General features: G+C 34.0%; 1 protein-coding gene across 1 annotated transcript; it reads right to left on the minus strand.

The window, feature by feature from the left end:
• Positions 1–1090: 1090 nt before the first annotated feature.
• On the minus strand, positions 1091–17028 carry LOC130895280 (uncharacterized). The gene is made up of 7 exons (XM_057802503.1): positions 16950–17028; positions 14236–14315; positions 10129–12555; positions 6318–6847; positions 4743–5287; positions 2409–2516; positions 1091–1881 (listed from the first exon to the last, which is right to left on the minus strand). The coding sequence occupies exons 1-7, from the start codon at positions 16995–16997 to the stop codon at positions 1831–1833; spliced, it is 3789 nt and encodes a 1262-aa protein (XP_057658486.1). The 5' UTR covers positions 16998–17028; the 3' UTR covers positions 1091–1830.
• Between the last annotated feature and the right edge of the window lie 460 nt (positions 17029–17488).

A 17488-nucleotide genomic window follows, 5' to 3' on the forward strand; every position in this document is an offset into this window, starting at 1 on the left:
TGTAAAATCCCATTTGCAGACAACAAAAGGTATTCCTGCAATGAGAAACTCGATTCAACAAAGTATTTCAAATCCTGTTTTATTGGAGAATTATTGCTAGTGAGAAATTCCATTGATACATTGGAAGCTCTAATGCACTATATTGATTCATTGGTAATTATTTAGTACATTTTATATATTTAACTAAAATATTTTAATACTAATAAATGCTGAATAGTTTAGACGGTAGAGACATCTATTGGTGCGTAAAGCATATTCAATTTACGTATTCTAGTTGTATCGAAAATTTCTATTAACAGCATTGAATTAGTGTATAGTACTGCTATCTAGATGGCGTTTTTATCTACCAAATAATTATATATATAATTCTAATTCAATAAATTCGGTATGAGAAAATTTCAGTTTTTCCTTTATTCTTACTTATTCCAAATTTAATTATGTAGAATTTTCTCCATATTTCATAAAATAAATTGCAGTAGATCGTCCATTACATGAGATTGTAGAAATCTCCCATTTTTTATCCCGTAATGTTAACAAGTTCATCTATTACACAATAGGTGGCCATTGAAAATATGCCATTTTTTATCCAGTGATTCAATCTAATCCATCTAATTTATTTTCATCCAATTTTGGAATTTGTTTTGTCTATTACACAATAAGTGACGAATGCGATGTTGGAAAACGCCATTTTTCATCCAATGATTCAACCTAATTAATCGAACAGGGAACTGTAATACTCATTCGTTTTATCTATTACACAATAGATGGCGATGTTGGAAAACGCCATTTTTGATCCAATTATTCAATCTAGTTAATCGAATAGGAATCTGTAATTTTTATCCAATATCCTAATTTAGTTCACCTATTACGTAATAGACGTCAAATGCGATATTGCGAATCTGCCATTTTTGTTCAATAGTTAATTTTAGTTAATCTATTTCATAAAAGATGGTGCGTGCGATATTCGAAACTTTTTTTCTATACTGTGATCAAAGCGAGTTCATTCACTACATAAGAGATGGCAGTGGATTCGCAAATTGGTCTTTTTAGTGAATTATGAGTAAAGTTAGGAAAAATAACGTTCGAGAAATTGTTACAAATAATTTTAATAACTTCTTTTTCATATCAACAAGTACAAAATAATACAAAACATTCTCTCAACTGAATTCAAAACTATCACATTTTATAAATTACATCTAATTCATGGATGGATTATGAATATTGTATTAAACCAAAGTCTTTTGGAGTAAAAACAAAATCTAAAACCTCAGTATCGAAATTATACGAGGGCAATCGAAATCGTGTAAAAATTTGTCCAAAATTTGTAGGGCAAAAATTGTTTTTATCGAGAAAAAAATATCATTTCGAGGATTTTACGGTCTAATAGGGGTCTAATATCCATTAATCGATGAAAATCGGTATGAAAATTTCCTTATACCTAAATCACAGGATAACTTTTATACACTGAAAGTAATCGTTAAATTACCTTCGCATCCACTTCCACCCCCTATTTTTATATATTGGATAAGTCCAAAGCACCCTCACTAACTTCAAAGTCAATTTTAACTTTGATATTTTCTAGTTTTTAGGGGTGTACTGCAACGATTTTAGGGTAGAAAACTCAAAAATATTTTCAAACAATCACTAGACTATTAAAAAAATAACTTTCGGTGGTTAACTTTTCTAATTAAACATAAAATTTGGGGGGAGAGGCAACGGTACCGTTTTTTTCGTTATAAATTCACCGATAAGTCAAATAAAACTTTCGGAACAAATATTTTTGCACTATTTTCCCCCTAAATACGATAATAACGTGAAAAAAAATATTTGTTAACCCTTTTTATATACGCACATTTTCTTATGTTCCGGCCAATGTATTATCTGAAAATATAAAACAAAAAAAAATTGATTTCCATTTCACCTCTCCAATATTTACGAGGTATGTCCAAAAAAATTTATACAAATGTACCGATATTTCAAGGATCGTCGTTTTTTTTAAACACACCTCGTATATCCCGCTTTAAATTATTCATTTCATCCACTGACGTTTCTTGAATTTGAAACGGCGGTAATTAAACGGTTCCATTCCAAACTCGTTTAATGATAATATTGCGACATGTAAGCAGCCGCACGCCATCTAACGACAATAGTCAAAAGCTCAGCGAATACTATAAATGATGACGAGTGGCTCCATCTATTATTGAATAACCGTTAATAAAACTGCCGTTTCAAATGGTATGAACTGTAATTAGATAGAAGTTTTTAAAATGGTCTAGAATCGATGCTACGAAGCGGGAAATTACAGTTGGATTAGTTGAATTATGAAAGGTTTTGAAGGTCTCGTCTCGTCGTCTCAATTTGGTCGAATGAGAAATAAAATGAAATTCAAAATTAGTATCAATACTTACTTGACAATTATTGCTACAATACATAGCCATACGGCAACTACATATTAAAATAGCCGGTTTATTGCATATACAATGTCTTCCGCTGATGACCAATTTATTAATTTGAAGCTGGAATCAAAAATTATGTGTCGAAAAATACGTCAAAATTTCAAAATTTGGGTTAAAATAACACAAAGATACAGATACATTTCGAACAAACCTCGTATATCTGGTAAAACGATAAATTTTAACCCAAACATACAGATACGTTTCGAACAAACCTCGTATATCTGGTAAAACGATAAATTTTAACCCAAACATACAGATACGTTTCGAACAAACCTCGTATATCTGGTAAAACGATAAATTTTAACCCAAAGTTACACATACGTTTCGAATAAACCTCGTATATCTGGTAAAACGATAAATTTTAACCCAAACATACAGATACGTTTCGAACAAACCTCGTATATCTGGTAAAACGATAAATTTTAACCCAAACATACAGATACGTTTCGAACAAACCTCGTATATCTGGTAAAACGATAAATTTTAACCCAAACATACAGATACGTTTCGAACAAACCTCGTATATCTGGTAAAACGATAAATTTTAACCCAAAGATACAAATACGTTTCGAACAAACCTCGTATATCTGGTAAAACGATAAATTTTAACAAAATTACGAAGCTCTGGACGTGAATGATATTTTATTTGTATTTGTTTACCCTTCAAATATAGATAAGATTTCTGAGAAACCATAAATTAGAATTGAAGACCCAACATGTGCAACGTTGATAATAAATTTTATCAAAAGGTTTTGTCGTTATCCAGTTCGCAGTATGCTGACATAATCTTATAATTAATAAACGTCAGGTATTATGAAAAAATCTGCTACAAAGCTAAACAAAATCATCGTTTCACCGCCGTTTGCATTTTTGTTAAAATTGTTTATAAAATGCGTTGCATTTTTTATATGACCTTCACAGTTTTGTAGAGTGGACGATATTTTTAACAACCTCGTATAAAAAATCTAATCGAGTGATCGATTGTTGTCTTTTAAACATGTGACGGTTTTTAGCAACTTACGTATCAGATTATTATTATCATAAAAAATACTAAATCAAGTTAAATCGTATTAATAATCCAATCATATTTAAAAAATATAATTCGACGATTTGTTACTGTTATTTTTAAACTGTACGTAATAAAAATTCCCATCTCTAAATTCTAATCTAATATTTCACACAAGTTCTTTCTGGTTAAGTTATCCAAAACAACCCTCTTGACAGCGACGTATCATCATCAACTATTTAGTATTACGAACTCTAACCTCATCAAGTTATCATGCTATAAATTTTGAATATGTTTAATCGGTCAGTTGATATTCATCTACTACGATAGTCAGATTAGTGTAACCACTTGCCAACTTTAAATTATTAAATCATCAGTTCGCCAAATAAATTGTTTTTAAAAAGCAAGTTGGTGAATTGTGTCATTTAATTTTATTATTACGACGCAGTTGCGCAGTAGGATCATTTTTCAATAAGCAATATGGCGACAAACGTATTGTTTTACAATGTAGGAAAAAGTAGATCCTGTTATTTCAAGTTTTATCGAAACTATAATTCATCATTTATTAATTCAATTCATGAACAATGACGTAAACAATAGGAAACGTCAAATTAAAAAAAAAATATGAAAAAACAAGTGGTAGTAGAATAAACTATGTCGAGTTAATCCGAACATGATTTAGGAATGTTCGGAAAATACTACGCATCATATTCGTTAAGCAGCATTGCCAAATGTCACATAATTATCACATTTCAATAAATTTTATCGTTTGTTATTAAATTTATAATGGAAAACTCACATATAACGAAATTTACATTCGATAATTTTTAAAACAATTGTGTTTTATGCATTTTTGTTCAATTTTATTTGTGTTCTATGTCATCCAACAAAGATGCTTGTTTTATTCTGTAGATACTTTTAAAAACTCATTGGTGTTTTAAATAATTTCATCCAGGAAATCTGACAACGCTGCTATAACGAGTTATGACTACACAATGACTATGCTGAGTTCACGATTTTTAAACTTTTCAACATAAAAATAATTTATTGGTATGAAACTTTATATGTACGTTATGTAAGTTATTATTAACAATTCCATAACTAAATTAAAGTGTATAACCATAAATAATGAACACGACATATTAGTAATAATTAATTTGGGAATATAGAATACGAGGGTTGTCCATAAAGTAAGGTACTGCGGACGCAACAAATTAAAAATTTTTTTTGTATATCAATATAATCGTAAATTATGTTGAGATGTGTATTAGTAAACTTACCGAAGCAAAGTGATTTTCGTCTACCAGCATTGAATCATCTTGAATTTCGACCTCTTCCTTCTTGATGATCATGAAATCGATCGCTTCGTCGAGCTCGGAGGACAGCACGTTTTTCAACCACGTCAAATCAATAACGTCGTCGTCGACTGGGACACTAATTTGAGCAACTTCATTAGAAATAGAAGCGTCAGTCGGTTTTTTTCTATTTCTGTTGCCAGTTTGGCACCTCTGACGAGAATACTTGGATGTACTTGGTACGGAAGTCACCTTCGATTGACCTGGATGATCGTCCACCTTGTTGGAACCATCTTCGGACGCTTCAAAATCGCCAACCAAGGACGGCCGCCTCGTATCGCACGTTTTGGCATTGGAGGTTTGACTAGGCGGCGGTTGTTGATACGGAAACTGATTTCTTCGATCTGCACAACGATTCAATTTACGATAATGGTCATTTTTTTGAGAATTCAACACTAATGAATTGAACATGATTATTTGTTCACGTAGCGTTGATCTTTGCTGAGACGTGAACTCTTCTTTTCTATAATCTGAAATTAATTTCGACAATTGTACACGTTTTATCAAACCGTTATTCGGAACAGCTATTCCCATCTCTATACAAATTTTGTCCTCTACGATATTTACGAAGCGTGACGAAAAAGTTTCGACGAGATGTTGGTTTATAAGCAGCTAAGCCATCAGATGACGGTGGTATCAATTAAATCGGTCGAATGTACGTACCATCGACCGAGGTATGGAAAAAAAAACAAAAATGAGGGAAAACGATAATTGGTCAATACAATTTTTCATTTTATGCGTCTGTCATATGTCACAGTCGAATCAGAGAACGTTTTAGATACGACGGCCTTCAGATACATCAGTACCAAATACCATCAGGCACCTTGATTTGAAGCTTTCAACTATAAATAGCAAACTTTTGTCTTTGCGCCACCATATACACCTGATTCGGTTCCTTTTTACTAATTTGTGTGTATAATGTGTTCCAGGAGTCGTTGAAATCGAAACTATACAATTATTGATAAAAATTACTAATTTCCGAAAACTGGAACCTCGATAAATGGATTCGAGGGAATCGAAAACACCAAATTAACGTGATTTTCATTATACCAAACCGAGCAAAAACACATTTTCTTCTTATACACTCTTTTTAAAAAAAGTCACAATCAAATAACCCTCGTAATAAAATAATACTAATACCTTGTTATGACCAAAAAAAAAACTACCAAAATAACCTACAGCCCTCGTATTATTATTGACGTTATTTTTAAAAATAAAAAAAAATCATAAATCGATGTCACGTTATATCTTCAAATCTCCCTCGTATATATATACATAAACAGACTGATTTATTCAAGTTGATATGATTCAAATATTGTTATCTCTTTCTTTCTCACGATGTAAATGTATTTGCTTCTTTTTTTAATTGACAACTCGACGACATTATTTTATTTTATATTGTTATCTCTTTCTTTCTCGCGATGTAAATGTATTTGCTTCTTTTTTTAATTGGCAACTCAACATTATTTTGTTTTACGTGAAAGTCGTAAAAAAACTTACCTTGACATTGTGCAGATTTGGCGACGATGGCTTCGATGCATTTCTGCACAAATGTGTACAAATTTTTCAACGCTACGTGATTGTTATAGAAAGATGGATAGAATCCCATCAGTTTCCACAACAACGTGTACATCCGCACTATTGATATCCTTAAACCTTGTCGGAGTAAAAAATTGTAAATTTCGTCTACATGAACGACAGTCAAGTGGGTGTTGATATTCGACAAATGGAGTTTGACCATCAAATTTTTGGCGTAATTAGAAAAACGAAATTCTTGAATTTTTGCCACCATTTTGAATTCTTTGGTGTAGATGTCGGACGGGAAGTTTTTCGATTTTAACCAAGTTAAATATTGGTTGTCGTAGTGCATCGATTGCTCTATAAACCGAATGTAATGCCCGATGTGTTCCTGCCAATCTTCAAGGGTGATATTAGACAAAAGTCGAGGTTGAGACACCCTTCTATTCGATGAAATCTGATTTATGGTCGCGTTGGGATGTCGAGGGCGTTCGAGTGTATTTGATGCCGTTCTGTAGAAAAAATGGAATAAATTTAGGTGAAATTCTAGTGAGGACTGTCTGTGTAATTAGAAAAAAAAAATAAAAGTCCATCGATCCAGGAGAGGCTCGGGAAACTTTGCCAACGAAAATTTTGAAAAAAAAATTGCATGTGTGCAAAGGAAAAATTCATTTAGAAAAATGCAACTCGAATAGTTAGAAAATATTGCTGGACAGGAGATTTTACAACACAGGGGGGTTTTGGACGACGATGCAGAAGGAACCTGGGGCCGAAAGTGGCCAACATCTACGTCGTCTATTAATACCCCGTAAAAATTCGTTAAGGAATTGAACAAATATATGCATCCTGGAGGTTTTGATATCGTTAAACAAGAATATCACGACGGAGAAGACCTGCAAGGTGCCTGCTGTACCTGGGGTGACGGTTTTACGTCTTTTCCTGGAGCTCCATGGAAATTAGTCAACAAATTGGACAAATATATGCATCCTGGAGGTTTTTGAGATCGTTAAACAAGAATATCACGACGGTGAAGACCTGCGAGGTACCTGGTGTACCTGGGGTGACGGTTTTACGTCTTTTCCTGGAGCTCCATGAAAATCAGTCAACAAATTGGACAAATATATGCATCCTGGAGGTTTTCGAGATTATTAAACAAGAATATCACGACGGTGAAGACCTTGCGAGGTACCTGGAGTGACGGTTTTACGTCTTTTCCTGGAGCTCCATGAAAATTAATCAACAAATTGGAAATATATATGCATCCTGGAGGTTTTCGAGATTATTAAACAAGAATATCACGACGGAGAAGACGTTGCGAGGTACCTGGTGTACCTGAGGTGACGGTTTTAAGTCTTTTCCTGGAGCTCCATGAAAATTAGTCAACAAATTGGACAAATATATGCATCCTGGAGGTTTTTGGGATCGTTAAACAAGAATATCACGATGGTGAAGACCTTGCGAGGTACCTGGTGTACCTTGAGTGACGGTTTTACGTCTTTTCCTGGAGCTCCATGGAAATTAGACGACAATTTGGACAAATGTATGCATCCTGGAGGTTTTTGAAATCGTTAAACAAGAATATCACAACGTTGAAGACCTGCGAGGTACCTGGTGTACCTGGGGTGACGGTTTTACGTCTTTTCCTGGAGCTCCATGAAAATCAGTCAACAAATTGGACAAATATATGCATCCTGGAGGTTTTTGGGATCGTTAAACAAGAATATCACGACGGTGAAGACCTGCGAGGTACCTGGTGTACCTGGGGTGACGGTTTTACGTCTTTTCCTGGAGCTCCATGAAAATTAGTCAACAATTCGGACAAATATATGCATCCTGGAGGTTTTTGGGATCGTTAAACAAGAATATCACGACGGTGAAGACCTGCGAGGTACCTGGTGTACCTGGGGTGACGGTTTTACGTCTTTTCCTGGAGCTCCATGAAAATTAGTCAACAAATTGGAAATATATATGCATCCTGGAGGTTTTCGAGATTATTAAACAAGAATATCACGATGGTGAAGACCTTGCGAGGTACCTGGTGTACCTTGAGTGACGGTTTTACGTCTTTTCCTGGAGCTCCATGGAAATTAGACGACAATTTGGACAAATGTATGCATCCTGGAGGTTTTTGAAATCGTTAAACAAGAATATCACAACGTTGAAGACCTGCGAGGTACCTGGTGTACCTGGGGTGACGGTTTTACGTCTTTTCCTGGAGCTCCATGAAAATCAGTCAACAAATTGGACAAATATATGCATCCTGGAGGTTTTTGGTATCGTTAAACAAGAATATCACGACGGTGAAGACCTGCGAGGTACCTGGTGTACCTGGGGTGACGGTTTTAAGTCTTTTCCTGGAGCTCCATGAAAATTAGTCAACAAATTGGACAGATATATGCATCCTGGAGGTTTTCGAGATTATTAAACAAGAATATCACGACGGAGAAGACGTTGCGAGGTACCTGGAGTGACGGTTTTACGTCTTTTCCTGGAGCTCCATGAAAATTAGTCAACAAATTGGACAAATATATGCATCCTGGAGGTTTTCGAGATTATTAAACAACAATATCACGACGGAGAAGACGTTGCGAGGTACCTGGTGTTCCTGGGGTGACGGTTTTACGTCTTTTCCTGGAGCTCCATGAAAATTAGTCAACAATTCGGACAAATATATGCATCCTGGAGGTTTTTGGGATCGTTAAACAAGAATATCACGACGGTGAAGACCTGCGAGGTACCTGGTGTACCTGGGGTGACGGTTTTACGTCTTTTCCTGGAGCTCCATGAAAATTAGTCAACAAATTGGAAATATATATGCATCCTGGAGGTTTTCGAGATTATTAAACAAGAATATCACGATGGTGAAGACCTTGCGAGGTACCTGGTGTACCTTGAGTGACGGTTTTACGTCTTTTCCTGGAGCTCCATGGAAATTAGACGACAATTTGGACAAATGTATGCATCCTGGAGGTTTTTGAAATCGTTAAACAAGAATATCACAACGTTGAAGACCTGCGAGGTACCTGGTGTACCTGGGGTGACGGTTTTACGTCTTTTCCTGGAGCTCCATGAAAATCAGTCAACAAATTGGACAAATATATGCATCCTGGAGGTTTTTGGTATCGTTAAACAAGAATATCACGACGGTGAAGACCTGCGAGGTACCTGGTGTACCTGGGGTGACGGTTTTAAGTCTTTTCCTGGAGCTCCATGAAAATTAGTCAACAAATTGGACAGATATATGCATCCTGGAGGTTTTCGAGATTATTAAACAAGTATATCACGACGGAGAAGACGTTGCGAGGTACCTGGAGTGACGGTTTTACGTCTTTTCCTGGAGCTCCATGAAAATTAGTCAACAAATTGGACAGATATATGCATCCTGGAGGTTTTCGAGATTATTAAACAAGAATATCACGACGGTGAAGACCTTGCGAGGTACCTGGTGTACCTGGGGTGACGGTTTTACGTCTTTTCCTGGAGCTCCATGAAAATCAGTCAACAAATTGGACAGATATATGCATCCTGGAGGTTTTCGAGATTATTAAACAAGTATATCACGACGGTGAAGACCTTGCGAGGTACCTGGTGTACCTGGAGTGACGGTTTTACGTCTTTTCCTGGAGCTCCATGGAAATTAGTCGACAATTTGGACAAGTATATGCATCCTGGAGGTTTTCGAAATCGTTAAACAAGAATATCACGACGGAGAAGACCTTGCGAGGTACCTGGTGCTCGAGTTGATTAGTTTTAGCGCGGTTCAAGGACATAATATCCCGTTTCAGTCTCTCACCTATCATTTCCTTCGTCAAGTGATCCCGTCGAATCCGATCTGGCACTATCCATGGGCGCTACCCCCACAAGTCGACGATTAGTTACATCAACCGTTCGCAAATCCCCCGTAAACGACGAATATTGCGTGTCATTAACATTCAGGGATTCCCCAAAGGGCAATCGAACCTCGTCCGGAACCAACGTATCGGCGCCCGATTTCTTGCAAGGGAAACGTCTCGTCGGTGGTACCGCTGATTGGTTCAAACAACTACCATTTAAAATTGGCGAAATCGTTGGGGCAGACTTATTTTGAGCGGCCCCTTTCGAAGGCGACGACACTAATTGGACACCATTCCATGGCGGTAACATCGGTCCAACGGTACTGCTCCCGACACCAATCGGTGACGGTTCTATTGATGTTTGGTTAAATGAGGCGGCGGCGGTGCGAAGGCCTCCCGATGAAGATGGTATCGATTTAAGTCGGGAGCTGTTTGTCGAAGACGTTACTTTACCGCGGACATATTTAACGCCTCTCGATGCCGATGCTACCACCGAACTCGATTGAGCTCCATTCGATAAAAATCGATCATCAAGTTTCCCTTTCGACCGCGACGATTCCGATAAAAATCGATTCTCGTGGCCCCCATTCGATTCGGATGACGCCGTTTCATCATTCGATAAAGTTCGATTATCGATTGCGTCTTTCGATTTCGACGAACCTGATGGAATTCCACTCGATAAGCATCGATTCGATGGGGAATTATTCGATAACAATTGAAATCCGTTTCCGTCCAAAGTTAGAAACGTATTCGTTATATATTGATTGTAATTAGTGGGCGACGGGGTAGGTTCCGATTCATCGATTATTACAACACGATTACGATCTCTCGATTGCGAATTTAGTAGCGCGTCGTCACCAATTCGACCTACGCAATTTTCGTTTTGATCGACGTCTTGGCAATCGTCGTCGATCGTCAAATCGATGATTTGCGCATTCGAAATTTTAGTCGATGCTTCGATTTTAATCGATGCCGCCGTAGCTGGTTCGCAATAATCGATATTTGTAGCGGTTGGTTCGAGTTGTTGAAAATCGACCGGTCGAATTATCAACTGCTCGCAACGGGACAAACATTCTTCGATTTCCTTTTCTACGGGTCGTCTTATTTCTAAATCTACACTAAGTTTCGGGGGGTTTTCGATATTTTTGAGTTTCTTTTGTTTTTTATCGATTATCATCGAGATTTCTTCGGTTTTATCACTCGACGTACCGAACAATTCCTCCAATTTCTTGCTTACGCTTTCGAATTTTTCATTTTCGATCGGTTCGGGTGGAATTATTTGCCCGTCATTTTCTTCGCTAGTATTTATCGATTTTTTTTCGATTTTTTTCTGGTTATCTCGTGTCGATTCTAGTGAAACGTCTTCGGAATTGAATAATCTCATCAATTTTTGTTTGTATCGATCAATTTTTGAATTTTTTCGATTATTATCGTCTTTATCGGTAGATTTTTTATTATTTTCGTTTTCTTTTTCGTGTTTTTTAATCGTAGTTTTTTTATTGTTTTTCTTCGGACAATGTTCGCGCGATTTCTCATTTTTTTCTTTCCCATTTTCAACGGAATCCTTCTTTTTCTTACAAACATTTTTATTAGATTCTTTGTCGTGTTTACGCGTTTTGGAATTTTCGTTTTTGCAATTTTTCTTCTTTTGCGATTCCGAAGATTTTGTCTTTTTGGTTTCCTTTTGTTTTATGCGACTTTTTTTCGCTTTATCTACGTTTTCCTCCCCATCAAATTTCGGTATTTCGATTTTGTTCGCCTTCGCGACGTTATCTTTAGCAAAAGATTGTATCGGTTTGTAGCACGGCGAATCCGCTTTTGAAAAAACCCGTTTCGCCTTCTCCAACTTCGGGATTGTATAATTTTTTGGTAAACTGGGATAAAATCGGTGATTCAAATCTTTAATCGTGTCTTTTTCGTTATTATCGTCATCGTAACGGCTCCTCTTCGATATCCCAGTCTCCGACGACGATCTTCCACTAGAACCACATTTTCGTTTGCGAGATTTGGAATTTTCTTCTTCTGTTTTATACATCGTGGATTCGTTCGAGTCCTCGGATAATCGCTTCAGCAATTCCTCCGGTTTGTCTTCAGATAGATCCAAGTCTACAACTCCGAAATCATCCGAGGCGGTTTCTTTCGATTCCTCATAAATCAAAACGTCGTTTAATACAAATTCCAAAGCTGTCTTCGGAACGATTTGATCTTTTTCTACCGGAACATTTTTTATCGTTTTTTCATTGTCGTCGTTCGGTTCGGTTTCGACGTTACTGTCATTTTTATGTTCGTTACTCGCAAAGTAATTTCCTTTACCAAAAACTTTGGTACGATTAAACGGCGACGAAAATTTACTATTATTTCGGTAATAATAGCTTTTACGACTGTACCTGGAAAGGAAAACGACTTTATAATCTAGTTTTATACGCGAGAGAGTAATAAAACCCAATTTCTAATCCATACGCGTCGAGCCGAGTCCCATCCTGCACGAAATGACGATTGACATTTGACATAGCGTTTGCTGTCAAAAAGATTTGACGTGTGAAGCAAATAATCGAATTAAATGGTCACCGAAATTAATTAGGCGAAAAAAATTCTTATTTAAAGTGTTTGCAAAAAAAAAGTGATACGCCTATGGATCAGGAATGTTTCGTCGCATCGTTTTGTACTAATTTTTTTTAGAGCCTTGCTGGTAGAATTTAAAATTCATCCTGTATCCACACGTCACTTTTTTCTGACCAATCGAAATATCGCGAAACTTTTGAAAGTTGGTACTTCGTACACGTCTTAAGCTCAATTTTTAATGTCCCTACGTATTTCAAAAATGAGACCTCATTATATCCTTAAATTACCATTAAAAGAGTTAAATAAATAATTTTGATCGTTACTGTAGATATTAATCGCGTATTAATTCATTTATACAGTGCCTAATTTAACTAATCGAATCAAATATTGCTAAAAGTTCGTCGTTAACTTTAGCGGGACAACCTGTATAATTTCCAAGACAAACAACGCCAGACAGTCAACTCAAAATGTCTGCAAATTTTCGGCACGAGCTGATAACGTGACGCGAAAGAATCTGTTGATAAAAAATTTACACGTTAACGATCCGTTTCAATAGCAATCTAAATAATTCTGAAATGAAATGTATTGTACAAACTCAATATATCGTGTATTATTATTCAACTCAATTTTCGCTATTTTTCACAATATTTTCACCCCGATTTGCATTAAATTGAAATTATACCCTTATATTTAAAACACTAGTATAAACCAGTTATATCCACCTACCAAATGTTGTGCTAAATTGATATTTAGATAGTAAACTTCGTTTATCTCTTTCTAACATACCCCATTATCTCTGTTCTTAAGAATCCCGATCGTCTAATTAAATGTTGCTACGTTCGATTTATATTCTATATCTCTTTCTATCGCTAAATATACCTCATTATCTTTGTTCTTGAGAATTGTGAACCGTTTCATTATATGTTACCAACTAATACTCCGTTCGATTTATATTCAAAGTTCTACTATCTCTTTCTAATGTTAAATATGCCCCATCATCTCTGTTCTTGAGACCTGTCGATCGTTTCATTAGACGTTGCCACGAGTTCACACTCGTAATAACTAATACGAAATTTTTCGTAAAAATTTCTTATACTTTTTATAACTAAATCCATTTTTAATTAGAATTTGCGTTAAAATAAATTTTTATAATGATAATTAATAAAACGTAGCAACTATTAATTTCGATTATTTCATAGTTGTAAATTGTCGTAACTCAAAAAACATGACAACACTGTATTTTAATATACTACACTGGATTGAACTATAAAAAAAACCATCTTGTCATTGGTAGATTCGTAATAAAAATTATTAAACAATTATAAATAATAAACAATTAGTTCGATGTATAGAGGTGGGAATCATTTTGATTCAACCAAAAGTCAATAATCATTTTGTTATCGTGGACGTGACCGATATACGTAAATAATTATTTGAAAAAAAATTTTTTCGAGATAATATCGAATATAAAATGAACCTGTACAGAGTTACGAAAATAAAAATACCAGTTATTTGTACTCCCTTTGAACATCGCATTCGTTCGTCGAAATACGTGTGGTACGGGTGGTAATCTGTTAGTTTGATACTGAAAAGAAAAATGTTAGATTATCGCCCGGCTGGAAATTAGATCAAAACAATAGATTTGGTAATGAAAATAGTGCAATTTTTTTAATAAATTTGATAATTACCATTAAAAATGACGGAAAATAATTTTTGAATACATAACCTCAATTAACTAACGTATTCGTTCAATTTCCTATTAAAAGACACCATTAGAAAGGATAACATTCTTATTCTTCCCACAGATCAAAAATTAATTGCTATTTCAACGTTTTTTTACATATAACGTCGCGATCGATGCCTCAAATCACTTGTTTTGGACGTACCTCAATCGGAATGGAAAAAATGCTTAGACAATTGCCTCAAACGCATGCAAAAGTGAACTTAACGGACAATATTTTGAAAAAAACAACAAAGCCATATCCAATTATAGATATTTGTTTAAATTTGTCTATCTCAAAACTTATGTAGCAACCCTCGTAGATGACGAACTTGTTTTGATGGATTTATTATTTATTTTAAACATAAATTTGTATGGAAATTACGTTAAAACAAATTAATTAAAAATTTTAAATCAAAATTTGATCAAAACCTGATAAGAATTCAAAATTATTTCAAATCTCAGACGCAATTAAATCCTTGTTAAAAAGCACGAATAGATACGCGCATGCTTCGTATTGAACTAACCTTTCATCGCCATCATATTGTGCCGCCGCAGTGTTGCCGATCGATGTATTGAAACGCATCACCATTAATTAACATTTGTAAAATAATTCTCAATTTCATTCACGTATTAATTAATATATTATTAATTATCACTTATACTTCTAATAATAAAGTATATTTGTAAATATTTCAGTGTGTCATTGTCAAATTTTCATATATAACGTAACCAAATAACATATTCCAATTAATTATTTCGAAATTAACGATATCCTCATCAATTATTTGATTATTTCTCTTATTCTAGTGTTTTTATGTTATAAAAAATAGATTAATACTCACGAAATACGTTACAAGTTGACACAATTCGTATTTCACGTCCGCACTATACGAAAATCAAAACGAAAAGAAATTTTGTTTATTTATCGTTACCAAAACGATGATCATTGTTTTCACAGGTAACTATTTTTTACTAGATCAACAGTGAGTTTTTGAGGTTATAATAATCGTCTTTTTTGTTGGTATTGTTCATTTTCGGGTAATTGGTTTTTTAGGGTTATATGCAATACGCCATCTTGTTGAACGTGATTATAAATTTGATTTATTGCATGATGATTAATTTTATTTTCATTTCAATATAAATAATGACGAATAAGGGTATAAATCTCATGATATATATATATATATATATATATATATATATATATATTTGTATTTATAAATTTTAAATAATTGATGTATCACAACATCGTCTATTCGTAGCTTGACACCAACGTTGCCAAATTAAAAATATTTCAATAGATATATAAATTATTTAAAATCCAGTTATTATTCAATTAATAGAGACATATTCGTTTAGTAATAGTAAAAAAATATAGAAAACAATTAAAAAAATATTTTCTTGATGACATAATGCTTTCCGGATATTCTACAAATAATAATTGAAAATCAGTTCAAGAAACTTCAGAAGATTGAAATTTGGCAACGCAGCGTTTAGAGATATAGCAATACGTCGTAATACTTCATTTTATAATATATTTTATCTAATTTATCAACTAATTTTTGTATTAATCGTGCTATATGGGTAAATTTGAATTTCTTCTAATACTTACACATGTTCTTCGGACGGCAAAACTTTTAGAAAGAATTAAAAAGACCTAAATCACTATTTTTATCATAAATGTGTCTCATACAAAAACACTTCTAGAAAAACTTGTTATTTTATCAATATAGGCTGCTTTTTTGTCTTTACTACTTATTATACTGGATTTAAATAACTAAACACGTTAACTGCCGCCTAATTTGTATTCTTTGTCCAAGTACAGTTGTACAAATAACGAAAAATAAGGATTGTGATTACAAAAATTGTGGGAAGATGTGTTAAAGAAAGAAAAGGGCCATTCGCTGATAATTATAAACATATTTTGAGCCTCTATAAATATATTGATGATTGATAGACCAAATGATGGAAAAAAAATGACTAGGGCAATTACGACCACATTTTAGTGAAAATATCTACAAAAAAACAATAATGTTTCGCGGAATTTTATTGCAATGAACTATGTTCAAGTATTGAATCCAGAACTAGCTGCGTTCGATGCAATTAGCGCGCAAATCTTATTGGTCAATTGGTTTTGTGACGACTACGTTTTCATTACGTCAGTTTTGTAAAATTTATTTTATCTTAATTGTACAAAAAAAGTATCACCGGTAATTTTATGAGATTAGTTGATTCAGTTTACATATATTCTTCCTTTTATCGACCACTAGATAATATTTGATGCTTCACAAAGTTTGTGGTAAGCGATGAATGATAAAGATGATGAATATTTCGTAATAAAAAACATGTTATGGTTTATTGTTGTAAAAAATTTTTTTATATCTTTTAAACTAATAATAATTCGTTTAAAATACGATATTCATATATATTTTCAATACCAAATCTATATATTTCATAAAACGAATCATATAACATATAATTAGAAAAAAAATTAACCTGTGAATAATAAAATCCCTCGTAAGCCATTTTGTTCACTGAACACATACACAACAACAACCTTTGCCTGTTACCAAGTGACTGTATTATCAGAAGCTCCAGACAATATTAGAGCAGCACATCTAAAGACACGCCTGCGCAATAAATTGTATGTATAAAAAAAGTGCGGTAACTCTTTCTGTCAATAACAAAAAAAACTGAAGGTTAAAACTGATGTGCTAGAAGTTATATACGAGATTTTAGTTTAAATTTATTTTAATTTGTATTACCAATTAATTAATTTGGTATTTGTGCTTTATTTAGACGTAATGATGAATCGAAAAGATTCAAATAATGACACGGCTCTACAAAAAAAAAGTTTCCGTGTTAGTTTCAATTTTTTATGTTCTCAAGTTCTCATATTATGAATATGTGGTCTTATTTTTATAATTTTGAATAATTATCGGCTTAATAGTAAAAAAAATATTTTTCCCTATACCAAAAATCATTGATAGCTTCATAATTTTTGACAGTTAAAACATCCAAAAGCGATTTTAATG

This window comes from Diorhabda carinulata, chromosome 6 (assembly GCF_026250575.1).
Source record: "Diorhabda carinulata isolate Delta chromosome 6, icDioCari1.1, whole genome shotgun sequence".
NCBI classification, from domain to species: Eukaryota; Metazoa; Arthropoda; class Insecta; order Coleoptera; family Chrysomelidae; genus Diorhabda; species Diorhabda carinulata.

Coding starts and splice junctions, on each gene's coding strand:
- LOC130895280 (XM_057802503.1), bottom strand. CDS start 16,997: ATGTGTTCAGTGAACAAAATGGCTTACGAGGGATTTTATTATTCACAG. Junction 5,288..6,317: donor CAAATCTGCACAATGTCAAG/GTAAGTTTTTTT, acceptor AATTAATTTCAG/ATTATAGAAAAGAAGAGTTC. Junction 2,517..4,742: donor ACGAAAATCACTTTGCTTCG/GTAAGTTTACTA, acceptor TTTTGATTCCAG/CTTCAAATTAATAAATTGGT.